This window comes from Plectrocnemia conspersa, unplaced genomic scaffold (assembly GCF_051122295.1).
Source record: "Plectrocnemia conspersa isolate PC_06_02 unplaced genomic scaffold, ASM5112229v1 ptg000014l, whole genome shotgun sequence".
Classification (NCBI taxonomy): domain Eukaryota; kingdom Metazoa; phylum Arthropoda; class Insecta; order Trichoptera; family Polycentropodidae; genus Plectrocnemia; species Plectrocnemia conspersa.
Window position 1 is genome coordinate 29,909,008 of NW_028277178.1, and position 13,892 is coordinate 29,922,899.

The following is a 13,892-nucleotide window of genomic DNA, read 5'->3' on the forward strand; positions in this document are numbered from 1 at the left end:
CGTGAACGAATTTTTTGTTCAAAAGAAGCTTCTCACTGTTTCAAATTTTAAAACAAAATTAAGGATTATGGAATTTTTTATACTGAATCTTTTATGCTCAAATGTAGAAATTGTTTTATTTTAAAAAAAATTTTAAATTTTATTTGAGATAGTATGAACGAATATTCGATTAGTTATCTGAATTTTCATAAAGTTAACAATTGGGTGAATTATTCGATTTAGAACCCAACAAAGTATGCTAGGATATGATTTATTCGAGTCGCATTGATGAGTGTACTTTGTAAAGCACTTCTTTAAGCTACTGGTATGGAATATACACAATATGAAGATTCTGCTAATTTTCTATAATTTGTGCACTTTTCAGAGAATCCTTTTTTGTTCATTTCATCCAGTTTTAAGGCCAAATGCCGCTTTTCCATATTTTGATGCATTTATCATATAAGATGGGAATATCATAGTCTCTAAGTTGATTAATCATTTCGACTTGGTCGAAATGGTCATTGGTTTTTGAATAGGTTTATGAATTTCTGCAGGTAAAATATCTGGTTCAATGTTAAATTCGTTAAAAGTACTGAATTTTTTTAATAAGTGTGCTATATATAAATCTAAAAAATATTCTCTTGATTTTTGTAAAACTTTATTGAGAACCATCATGGGCTTTTTTAAATTGTTCTCAATTACCCATAGTTTTGGATGAGATCCGTGCTTCGTAATTTTATCAATTTAAATAGTTCTATCGCTTTAATTTCAGCGCATATATTATTTATATATTTGTACTTGTTATGTCCAGTTACTCTCAACATTTTTTATCTTACTCAGTAAATATACCTGAATAATATAATACGATTTATTCAATCAATTGCACAATTATTACACATTTCAAAGTAATTTTGTACTCTTATTTATCGGAATCATATTCGACCGATATTTTTTTAGGTAAAAGCTTTTAATATGCTTACAATTTCTATACGATTATATATTGCTAGTGATAGAAATGTTGAATTTTTGAATTATTATAATCGCTTTTTGTTATACTGTACCTATGTATTATGAGCAAAGCAAGAGATTTCCAAATCTGCACCCTAAGCTTAAACCGGTATTGCGAACGAAGAGGGGTTGAGTTTTTGGTTTGCTAATTAAACTTTTAACCCACGCTTTCGGTCCTGAGAAACGACCTATTTGAAACGACGCCGAAATTTGCATGTCAATGCACCGTTAACCGCAAAGGTTCGATTAAGTTTTTAATCTTCGAAAATTAATCAATTTAAGTTTTTAATTAATAATCAAAACACGTTGGGCTTTGAGATTTTAATTTCTTGTTAATCGCAAAGATAGGTTCTTTGAGAGGTGAGTTTAATTATAAATTTACGTTAGCATAAGTTAAAAATTCTTTGAACAAACCATTTTTAGTGATACTTAAATAATATTAAGAGTAAATAATTAAATAGGGTAAAACAGTTAAAGACTAAACCACATAATACAATATCTAAAAATATATTCTATGGCGGTCAGCCGCAGCATCTAATCTTACAAAATTTATAAAAGGCCTTTTCAATTGACCTCAGTGCGAGCACTTTCTAAGTGAACATAATTCACTTTCAATGTTGGGATACGTCACGGATTTTCCAACCACGATAGACCCTTTCCCCCAAAGTTGACCGCGTAAAGTAGCAAATGGGGTTTAGATCATAGTAAATGGGGTTTAGGTGCCATTTTGGCGATTTTTCATCGTAAGACCTTCGAGGAGGGTTTTTTCACAATATATTATATCATCACAGAAAATTTGTCAATTTAATAAAACAATATACGAGTATAAGTATTATATATATATCAGCTCGAACAGAATCGTATAATAAAAATATACTAAAATCGACTGTATAAAGTCAAGACCAAATGACAAACAACTCACGAGAAAGCGTCTAATCCCTCGGGATGCTCACTTTGGAGATTTATTCGAAAAGTTCAGAAATTTAGATTCACAACACACTCGTAGCGTAATCGATATCCATAACTTCTGAATGTGATATCTAAGATTTTTATGTTTCAATATGAATGTGACGACATGCATATAGATGAAGAGTAATCTACCTATTCGTGCCTTAATGGTACTTATAATGTGATCTCGCCATATTCGCAAGTTGACATAAAATATGCAAAGGCGTATCATCATACACGCTTCTGGGTGTATGTTTACGATTTCCTCAGATGAGCCATTACATACCCAAGTAACTCTTATAAACTCTTCCTCAACAAACTTTAGCTCCCGAAGGATGTTTGCCATAAGTAATTTAAAGTTTTCCCATAACAAATATCAGTGCAACGGGAAATTGCAAACATGTACCTACGCGATTTAAGGTTTAACGCATAGGTTCTGCAAGATCAATAACGTATGCTTTTTAATAATGAACTGTTGTTTTTTCATATATCATGGAAAATCCCCTTGTGATCTTAAACATATAAATATTCTTTGACCCAATTCTTACATCCTTGACCTATTTTATCCTGAATTTGCTAAAAATAACATATGTTGCAATAAAAAATTCAAACTTTTTCATTTTCAGCATCATGATATCAGTAGTATAAATAATGGTTTACCATTTTTAATTATTATAGTAAAAAATATAATTAGGATTGTAATAATAATTTATTCAATCGCCTAATATTTATATTCATATAAATTAATTTTAAAATAGCTTAAGTCATCGTTAATAAAAATGGTTGTAAAAAGATCGGCTGCATTCTCGATCGCTTCAGCGTAGCTCCGCTTGCGAGCTAGTCTAAGCTCTTGTTTATACTAATAGTTTATAATTTATAAAAATAGTCACTGATTTACAAACTTTGATGTCAGTCTGCTGTCTCAATATTTGCTTAGTGGTTGATACGCAGTAAGTCTTATATAATGTTAAAATTTGATATAAATTATTTTATTTTTTATTTTTCATTTTTTAAATGAACAAGGTATGCTAGATGTGGAATCTTTAGTTTTGCATTACCTTGTATACTTGAAAAATGGTTTCTTTCACTGCTGGTAAGAGTTTTACAGTACTATATGATATGCTATTATAACTTAATCATTAGCGTTTGCATTCCCAAGTAAGAGATAATTAGATAGCTTTCCGACATGCAGTCATTTAACGTTTTACCAAATGTAAAATAGTTTGGCGGACGAGTGACAGTTCGACACAGATTAGGTGCTGCATTATTAGTTTATTAAAATAATATACAGTTAAATATTAAATTAAATGTACGAGAGATCAACGGATGAGACGCCGCCGGTCGTCGTTTTTCCGTTAAGATCCGCCAAAAAATGTTTTGCCTTTTTACACTGACATATCAATATTAATACCAGAGTGCCACCTAGCTAATTTCGACTCTCACAATTTATAGTTGCGAAATGTAACTAGGTAGAGAGAAAGGAAACATGTGCGTTGTTATGAATATTACTCTACACACAGTAAGGTTGGTGGAGCTAATTTTTTTTTGGCTCACAGTGAGTCGTTGCAAACAAGAAAATATTTTAAAAAATAAGCACAAGTTCATTTCGGCTCTCACAGTAGTATTGATTTGATCTACGTAGTAAGTTCCAAAAGTTTATTGTAAATATTTTATTGTAAAATACGAGGCGTAAGCCCAGCGTGGTCAGTAATGAATATTACCCAAATTAGAAGTGTTTGTCTGGCAGAATTAATTAATATTTATGATTCTGATCGATCATCACATATTAAATTTTCTTATATTTTCCTTATCCTTAGGATTAATATCATGATGAGTAATTATGTCACATATTAATTGTAAGGTTTTGTTTTTAAGACTTTGATTTCAATATTTTGTCTCACTACTAAATTGATAGTTATTTTATTTTTCAGACATTTGGTTTTCCGAAACTTTAAGTTTTAAACTGACTATTAGAATTACAACGAACGATTCAGTAAATTTATAAATCCCGCATATATAAATATTATTAAATTTATATGGCTAATATGCTCGTATTTTTAACATTTATTTTAATGAACTACCAAACATAATCATGGCACAGTATTTTATACTCGAATAAATCCTGTGAAATATTGTTATTAATTCATTATACCGTATTTTTATATTAAAATTATTTTCCACACTTTTTAATTTAAAATAAAACAAGCCGTTTACCTGAAGACAAAGCTTTGAATCAGTATATATTTTTTTAATTTTCTAGCAAACTCTTGAAAAAATATTATATAATACATTGTTTATTATTATACCATTAACTTTGTATTTATTATTATACATTTATGAAAGATTCTCCGAGTGGAAAACAAAATTACAAAAATTCTCTGCGTATATTTCATTCCCCATTAACGATGCGAATTGCGAGTTTCGCTTTTTTTACCTCAAAAATTGCTTTGGGATGTATCAGTATCATTTCACACTTGTATAATTTTAATTAAATTTTTCTCCAATATATATATATATATATAATATTTATGTCCATATCTATAATCATTATTTCGATCTTTAATGCGCGTTCTCCTATCAACGACTGTTATCACTGGCGAATATTGAAATTTCAGGCGAAATAATATCATAATTGACCCAATTCCAACTGGCAACTATTCTCAGATAATTGAGTAAACATTCAACTTTAACCGCAAGCTATATACCGAAACCGCTGAACGTTGACACAGTTCGAATGGAACGTAACCATTCAATTATCGTGTTCGTGTCGGATGCGACATTAAATAAATGATTACGGTATACATAACTCCTCAATTACGCTTATTCATGTACCTAGTGTATTAGTGGGTATGATACCCATTTTTTGTAATAAAAAAGTCATCGTGTATTTTATTTCGGTTCATAACCACACAAAAGCAATTCAGGACAAACGCGTTGAGGCGACTGCATTTAAAAAGCGAATTGGCGCATTACTGAACTTCCCAATGGTGCAAAAATGTTATGACCGACGGAATGCATATGCAAAAATATTTATGAAAGCACAAATGTACGTATTACGTATACGCTCGGAGAATACAGTTCATTTTTTATGTAAAAAACATGTTAAATAAAACCTATGTTACGTACGCTACTTTTATATTATAAAAATAATAATTTTTAACTATATTTTTATGTGTGAACTATTGTTATTCTTATCAATGCATTTGTGATTTTTTTATATGATAATCGATAAATTAGATACTAAATTTATTTAACTCGACTCAAGGAATGATACCATTTGTAGTTCTAAATTGAAAAAATGGTAGACGAAAAAGTTTTTTAGTGTCTATGCTGATTACTTAAACATAATATATTCATATAAACTTACAAAGTAATCTATATTCGAAAAGTTGGTTGTCAAGACGTTAAACAGATAATATCTGATTTGGCAATGTGCTTGTTTACAGAATCTAATTGATCTCTAGTTTTGATTCCTAGTTAACTTTGTCTGCCCTGTGGCAATAAATAATTCAAAAGGTCATTCGCTCAAAATGGCAAGAATTTATCTGGGAGAATAATTATTCCCTTGTGGTCAATCAATGTCGCAGTGACATGAACGAATATTTAAAAATGCCAATATTTGTTGGCAAATATATGTAGGTATATAAAAAAAACATTGCTTATAATAAAATAACTGTTGACGAATCTTGATTAAAAAATCTAGTAGTATATATGTTACAGAAAATGTGTATTACTAGTGAAAATATATTTTAATGACATTTCAGTGAAATCACATCGTAATATATTTTTGCTGAAAAATATACAATTTAAATAATGAAGATTTCATCGAATTATTTGGGAACATTCGATAACAATTGTCGCATTTGGAAAGAGATATTCCATCATGGTAAATCCATATTTTATTAAAGCAGAATTATATATTGAAATTAAATAAAAACAGATTTTATCTAATAAGAAGAAAATAATACAAATTATAGTAACATAATGTCAAGCAAACCTTCTTTGCACAGTTTTCTTTGGTTTCGTTTCATCAATACTATCACTTTCTAATGATGTAGAAAAAAAGATTGGCAGTTCATTTTTAATTTTTAAAAAGTCACCATAAAAAATTGTGAAAGTACTGAAAGTAACGAGTGTTCCCACTGCGACGGCGTCAGCACGATTTTATAGCTTTTGGCGTGGATTTTTCACTTCTGAGAAGTGATAATTGTTTTTTGCGCTATTATATTAGTCAAAATTCTGTTTATATGTTTCTCGTTAAATTTGTAATATTATTATAAATGTTGTAGTGTGAACGACAGATTACCGAACGTTCCCACTACGACGGCAAAGGCACGATTTTATTGCTTTTGGCGTAGTTTGTTGACTTCTGAGAAGGGATTTTTGTTTTTTGCGCTCTTTTTTAGTTAAAATTTGGTTTATATGTTCCTCATTAAGTTTGTAATAATATTATAAAAGTCATAGTGTGAACTCCAGATTATCGAGCGTTCCCACTACGACGGTGATGGCACGATTTTATTGCTTTTGGCGTGGATTTTTGACTTCTGAGAAGGAACAATTGTTTTTTACGCTCTCCTTTCAGTCCAATTTTGGTTTATATGTTTCTCATTAAATTTGTAAAATTATTATAAAAGTTGTAGTGTGAACGCTAGATTAACGAACGTTCCCACTACGACGGCGCCGACACGATTTTATTGCTTTTGGCGTGAATTTTTGACTTCTGAGAAGTGATTATTGTTTTTTGCGCTCTTTTATTGGTCGAAATTTGGTTTATATGTTCCTCATTAAATTTATAATATTATTATTAAAGTTTTAGCTTGAACGACAGATTATTGAACGTTCCCACTACGACGGTGCCGGCACGATTTTATTGCTTTAGACGTGGATTTTTAAATTCTAAGAAGGGATAATTGTTTTTTGCTGTCCTATTGGTCAAAATTCGGTTTGGATATACTTTATTCGATTCTCACTCATTTTACTTTTTTCATCGAAACAAGTGCTGTTTTTGTAGCGATACTTTTTTAAATACTAGATGAGAAGTAACTCACTTTTCTCTATTTATTTTCAAAGCTCTTTACCTCTTTAAATTATGTATATGCGACGTTTTTTTTCCTTTGTATTAATAAATTGAAGGTATTAAATGTGAAATATTGTCAAAAAAAAATATTTTTTTAAACAATAGGCTAGTTAGTTTTATTGACTAGTGCTGACAGTCAGTCGAATTGTTTACCCCATTACTGCGATTAAACCATAGCCTATGATCCATAAGCTACGTGTTTTTATACGAAATGTAACATGCAATAATAAATCTGTTTCCACCCTTAAATTGTCGCATTGATCCAAACTTCAAAAGTAAGCAGGACAAAATAATAAAAAATCGCAAGCATATATAAGCGCGTACATAACGTACATTAGAGACTTTAAAATAAGCGTACGTCAAAAACTTTTTATGTTAATTCATCTAGGTTAGTTTTGGGTTTGAACATCAAATGAACGTTTCACAACTGTCAAATAAAATTTTATCGACATTTTAGAGCAGCATATAATTTTACTAGCGCCTATCAATTAAATTACATTTTTTCTAGCTTATCAACCGGTGAAAATGTGTATGATTTTAATGAAATTGTTACAAAAATTATATTTATACTAGTAAAAATATAACTTTACTGTGAAATACACATTCACTGTAACATATGCGATTTATTCCTCTAGTGTTCAATGCATATGTTCTAACGAAATTTTCAGAAAAATTAAATAGGTTTTCTTTACTATTATACTTTAGCGTATCATCTTTGCAAGCTTAAAATTGTAATATTCCAGAAAAATATATAAATTGAAGAGTACTTGCATACATTGCATGTTATCACTACTTTTAATCCCTGTTTACTCATTAAGCTATATTTAAGCGACTGAACGCTACTCGGCTTAGACTTTATAAAATATTTCACGTAAAAGTTACGTTTAACCTATTCATATATAAAGCTTTGATTGCATACACAAATTGTATAATTCAAAGATCTGAATATTTTCCTGCTCTGACTTCATAATATTATTTCAGCTTTATTTATGCCATATTCACGAATGAGCTTTTAGTTTATACGGTGGGCTGATTTACGCGGAAACACGTAAAGCCTGACGTCCCTGTGATGTATTTTCACCTGGAGAGCATTTTCAAAATCCCATGAAATTGGAGAAGCATCTCGATTGAACCGCTTCTACTATATTGCTTCATCATCCAGATTAATTTTCAAAAGCCCCATTTGCTCTTTCTCTCTCTCTCTTCCGCAAAACAGAAACAATATACACACAAACACATTGATGCAACGAGTAAGCCGTAGGCGGCAACAGCGCCTGGAAAATCGAGCTCTAAACGAGAAAATTAACGATTGCCTCGAGCGAATATGATTATGTCACTTTTATAATTACCATAGAAACGGCTGTAATTAAAATATGTCGTGTACGTAATACAATTAGCGGGTTTTCCGTGCTGTAATAATGATTTGACTACCTGACGTTGTGAAGTCAACATATATTAATAATAATATTGCGGAATCTTATTCTTGATCATGAAGTTTATTATTTTATGTGGAGCTTTGAATGAAATTGAGTATATATTTTTCACCGACAATTTTCCATCAACACACACGCCCCGACATGTATGCTATAATTGAATGCGGACGATTTCGCCCGACTGGTCCGATTCGATTTATCGCTCTCAGGTTAATTAGCGGCCCTGATGTTCCATCGCTTATATCCTCGGGATTATATTTCCCGGCTGGCAATGGTGTGCTTGTACCGAAGCGAGCATTCGGATTATTCCGATAACGTCCCTCTGCCGTATCTACCATACGTATCTCTCTATACCCTTACCGTACATAATACCTACTCGAATTATTCCCGGCTGAAAAACTTGATTGGGCCGAGCACGAAAACTCAATACAAATTTGCCTTTGAAAAATAACACGACCCCGACTACCGGCTCATTAATTCCGGGCACGGACTGGAGATGAATTATATATTATGTTTTTTTTTTATATTTTTTTGAATGTCGCATTAAAATGCAAACAGACAAGGAGATGGAGAGAGTTTAGGAAGCGAATGAAGAATGTTTTTATTCGCGTTTGTATATTATGCTTTTCAGTATTGCGTATACGTAATAACGCATATTTTATGTTTACGGAGTAAACAGTGAAACATTCTTTTAGTTGCATTATTAAAGATTCTACGTATATTTACAACGTTATACATCAAAATGTACAATTATATTTCATAACATATATATCAGTTGAACATGATAAAAAAATTAAGCGAAATTATATACAATTTAAATAATAGTATATAAGGTTTATTCTGAAAAATATAAATTACGCTTTTAATGAGACAGAAGTTGGTCCAATTTACTTAGCGTTTATCTATTTATACGTCGCGTTAGTATGATTATAAAATAATAACAGCGATAAACACTTATCACGAGCGCATTATTAGCAAGACTGAAAAAAACTGAAGGAATTAACGTAGTAATTTTTCAATTAACACGTAATATAATTAGCTAAGTGAGTTTGAGACGGCAGACGGCACTCCCGGCCTCGACTACGGACCGAGGAAATTTAATTACTTAATAAGGATATCTTGTCATATCAAATTCAGCTAACTCGCACATCAGACCTAAACTATAATATAAACGAAGAAACTTTCAGAACTATTTTATATAATTTAATTAGAGTGAAAATATATTTTATAATGGCTGATATAGGGTAATCTATACAAGAAAGCTAACTTTTAAGGACTGCGGTCTATTTAATACATTTTTTTTAATAGTGGCGGAACTTTTAGATTCACAATTTTTAATAATTTTATTGTATGTAGCAAATTAACTATGTTTATTTAAAACTGATAGCTTAGGTGATGAAATGATCAAAATATAGTTCGAATGCAGTTTAAAAAATGTGTTACTATGCTTAAAAACTGCTATCATTCTAAAAGTTTAAAAATAACTTAATAACTTCAAATAAAATAATAATATATTACAAAACTAGCTACTATTTTTGTAAAAATAGTATAGTATCATCATCGTTGTGTTGAAAATAAGGATGCGTGTACGCATGCATGCATACATATACAGTTTTCCGCAAATTTGTTTACACCGATAGGAGAGCGTTACAACAAATTAAATTAAAAAAGAAAAAAATAATTGAACGTGTAATTTCACATGGTCACCCTAAAATATTTCTCACTAATACTATATCGATGAGCGTTCACATCTTGGATGGACTGTACAAAGATACTGCTTAATAGCGAAGGTCTAATTTACAAGTTAAGATATGTTAATTATCAATGTTACAATTGAATAAAAAAATATAAACTCTTTAAGAGGAAAATTATTATTAACATTTTATTTATAAAAACTTATATTAAAAAGTAATTAGAACAATTTTTATTGAAATATAAAATCCATTCTTCGATTTTTGGCTTGACGAAAATTTTCAATTACCCTTTCATTAATTTTAAGCTTTCCAAAATTGGGCTTCTTTCAATCGAATTAAGTCATTGACAGCTGTTAATCGCTCTTGTTAATATATTTTTATTATTTTTAAAAATACATTTATTTTTATTTTAAAAGTTAAAAAGCATCTTTTGGATACTGATGTAGTCATTGGAATTGTAATTAATATTTTTTAAAGCTTAATTGTCTTAGAAAATACGCTTGTTAATAAATTTAATAATGCAATCAATCAATACAATTTATAAAAAATATTAGTAATCTTTTCTTGAACCAAATCTGAACACATATTACATGTATTTTTTTATTACAAGAGTTGTCAACTTTTTATGGTAATTCTGAAAAAATTGTGATTTGATAGCTTAGCAGTTAATAAATGATTTATGTAAGCAAAAAATATAATTCACAAACGGTTGTATTACGGATTCCTAAAATTACGTTATATAATTAATTTAATGTTTTCTGAATTTTACAAGGATCAACATTTGATTATGTAATATTTTGACATGCGTCATAGCATAATAAAAAAATTTCAGGCAAAATAAAAATATTTTATCTTTTAATAATCGTAAAAATCCTGTCGTTTTTAAAAGCTGCTCTTCTTCAAAATATTTTATAAGTTTTTCTTTGCTTTAAAAACCAGCTCTAATATTAAAATTACAACAAAATTCGATGATTTAAAATTACGAGCATATTTATCTAATGTTGCAAATCTCTGAGGAGATTTTGTATAAAAATTGTTGCTATTCACAATAGATTATCGAAACATAATCTCGCAGATTAAGTAACAATGAACATAATATACATTTCTGAAAACCGGTAAAGACCTTCTTGATCAACCGTTATAGCATTAATTCTATCATATGTTTGAGCTATTAATTTGCTTCAATTTTTTCTAATACTTTATGAATCTCATTAAGTATACATTTAGATATACCATTTGCGCTTAAATTTTCAGGATTAAACAAACTCCAAAATCTTTTATAGTTTTATTTCATTTTTAGTGAATCGATTTGCAGATTTATTATGTAAAAAAATTTAAGTTGAAATTTTTATATACATATAATTTGAATTCATAATAAGATTTTTCAAGTAAAATGTAAATCTATAGAATTTACAAAGTATTTTATTTTTTATTGTCAGGTTAAATTAATTTCATTGTCTCGACAAGTTTTTCTTGTCGCGCTTGTTAAGAACTAACTCAATTCGACTTATTTTATTTGCTTTACTTAAACTTGCGAAACGCTCTCTCTTTGTATATCTGTTAACAATAGAGACAGACTTGACGCACTATTTACATTGAATTCAGACTTATTTAATTTATATTTTCATTTCATTAATAATAACGTTATTATTATATGATAATATAAATATATATTTTATTTAGCGGTTACGCGTTTAATATTATTTTTACATTGACAAGAGTTGACGTAAAATAAAAATCAGACGCTCTTATAAATCTTTTAAGTCTCAGTCGATATGGGGCGTAGCTTTGTGCAAGATAAAATTAACCCCATATCAAAAAAAAAATATAATGTCTAGTATATTCTAGATGAGAGTCCCTGATGTACGTTATGTTCGTTTTTTTGTACGCTTGTGAAAATGGGAAGGTTATTTTGCTCTGCCTTCTCTCAACTATTATGAGGTGGAAACAGATGGTTATTGTATGTTACCTGTTTTATAAAAATGCGTAGGGGTCAAAGTTTGAACAGCTATTGACTCATCAACATTGTTCAAAAGCTACTCGAATTGTCAGACTATGATGGGCGAGATCGTTACACTCCGAGTGGTGGTGGAGAAGCTGGCGCAGGGATGATGTGCGCAGAAGATCCTCAGAGTTCTGATTGTTGTGGCAGCGACAGTATAGCGAAGGTTGATCCCTCTCTGCTGCATTGCTCGTATGGTGGAGTCCCTCTCACTATGTGAGTGTCCATGACTGAATCTGTTCCTTCGAGTGTCTGCCGATGTCTGCTTAGTCCTCATTAGAGACCAGCCTTATGTATTCAGGGCTGCAAAGCTTGCTGACCAATCACAATCATGCAGCGATCATCCAAACAATCGTTGCACGAGGTCAAATTGTGCAACGGGAATTTGTGGCATTACAGTGCATTGTGTCTTCCGGTAATATACTGTTTCCCGTGATTGTTTAGTAACAAAAAAATAATCATTCAATGCACTGGAGAACCTTTGCGTGTTATTTATAGGAAAGCCTTTTGTTCTAGTCGTAACGAGGGTCTTTGTGCGATCCTGCTATTGTCTAGTTTATTCTTGGTCACAGATTTTAACGCTAGAGTCAAAAATCCCCTACAAACAGATAAAAGCCAAAATCACGCAACTAAACATTACGATTATTTAAGCAAGACTGAATAATTAGACTTGCGATATTTTTTAACTCAGTGGTTTTCAGAATTACGGTTAAATCCACCTGCTAAAATATTTAGGTCAGACTATGCACTTGTAAAAAGTTACACACTATTTTAAGGGGCCCCATTATAATGGCCAAAGCTGTATTTATAAGTAAATTTAATTATTTGATGCTGGGACCAAAGGCGTCAAACTGGGACACCTGGCAACCCTAATTGCACAGCTGAACCAATGGCCAAACGATATGTTTTGATGCGATTCGGCACGGGTTAACGCAGTCCTAATAATATTTTTTTTTATTTATGAGTGTTTTAATATTAAACGAATAAAATGAGAGGGTGTGCATCAAAAATAAATAAAGTCGAAAAATAATGGTCACCCTAACCTACATATTAATGTTTTTGATGATACGCTCATTGCGAGATTGATCACAAATGAATAATTAATCTCACAGGTCAGTTCTTGTCACATTGAGCGATTGACCTTATGACTTATTTATTGTCACAGCGAAGACAAAGTGAATTGGGAATCAATACTAGGTTTCGATGGAATTCTCGGAATGTACCGATCGTTTCCGAATCATGTTTGTTTAATGTCTTCACAACCAACTTAGCAAATACTGATTAAGATAAACTAATAACTTTTTCTTCGTCCAATATCTTGTCAATTGAGTGAAATTAATGTACTACAACTAACATTATCCATTGAATCGTGTATTACAAATACCAGAAAATTATATTTTAAAATATTTTTTTATTATTTTGGTGCCATCTGTATTTATAAAATACTAATGGAAAAAATATAAGCATAGTAATACGTTTATTTTTCAATGTTTTTAATTGTAAAAATACGGATTTTGTCCTAATTATCATCTCAATGCTAAAAGCGCCTAATTAAAAATATATTGCTACATTTGTGCTAATGTATTTTTTAGCTGAAGTGGCGGGGGTGGCAGGAGGCTGCGTAAATCACGGGGCTCAGATTCAAGCACCTCAAGGAGGCAACGTCGTAAAGACCGTCATATTGAAAGTCAGGTCCGAAGGACTCACCAGGACCGACACGGAAAGCGCGTACTTTTGCGCAAACGGTAATT

At 30.6% G+C, this 13,892-nt stretch overlaps 1 protein-coding gene across 1 annotated transcript in view; it reads left to right on the plus strand.

The window, feature by feature from the left end:
* Positions 1–13,892, plus strand: part of LOC148226760 (C3 and PZP-like alpha-2-macroglobulin domain-containing protein 8) — a 246,540-nt gene that overhangs the window by 219,180 nt on the left and 13,468 nt on the right. The window contains exon 15 of the mRNA XM_088203337.1: positions 13,734–13,886. Coding sequence (XP_088059463.1) covers positions 13,734–13,886 — 153 coding nt within the window. The remainder of the gene's footprint in view (positions 1–13,733; positions 13,887–13,892) is intronic.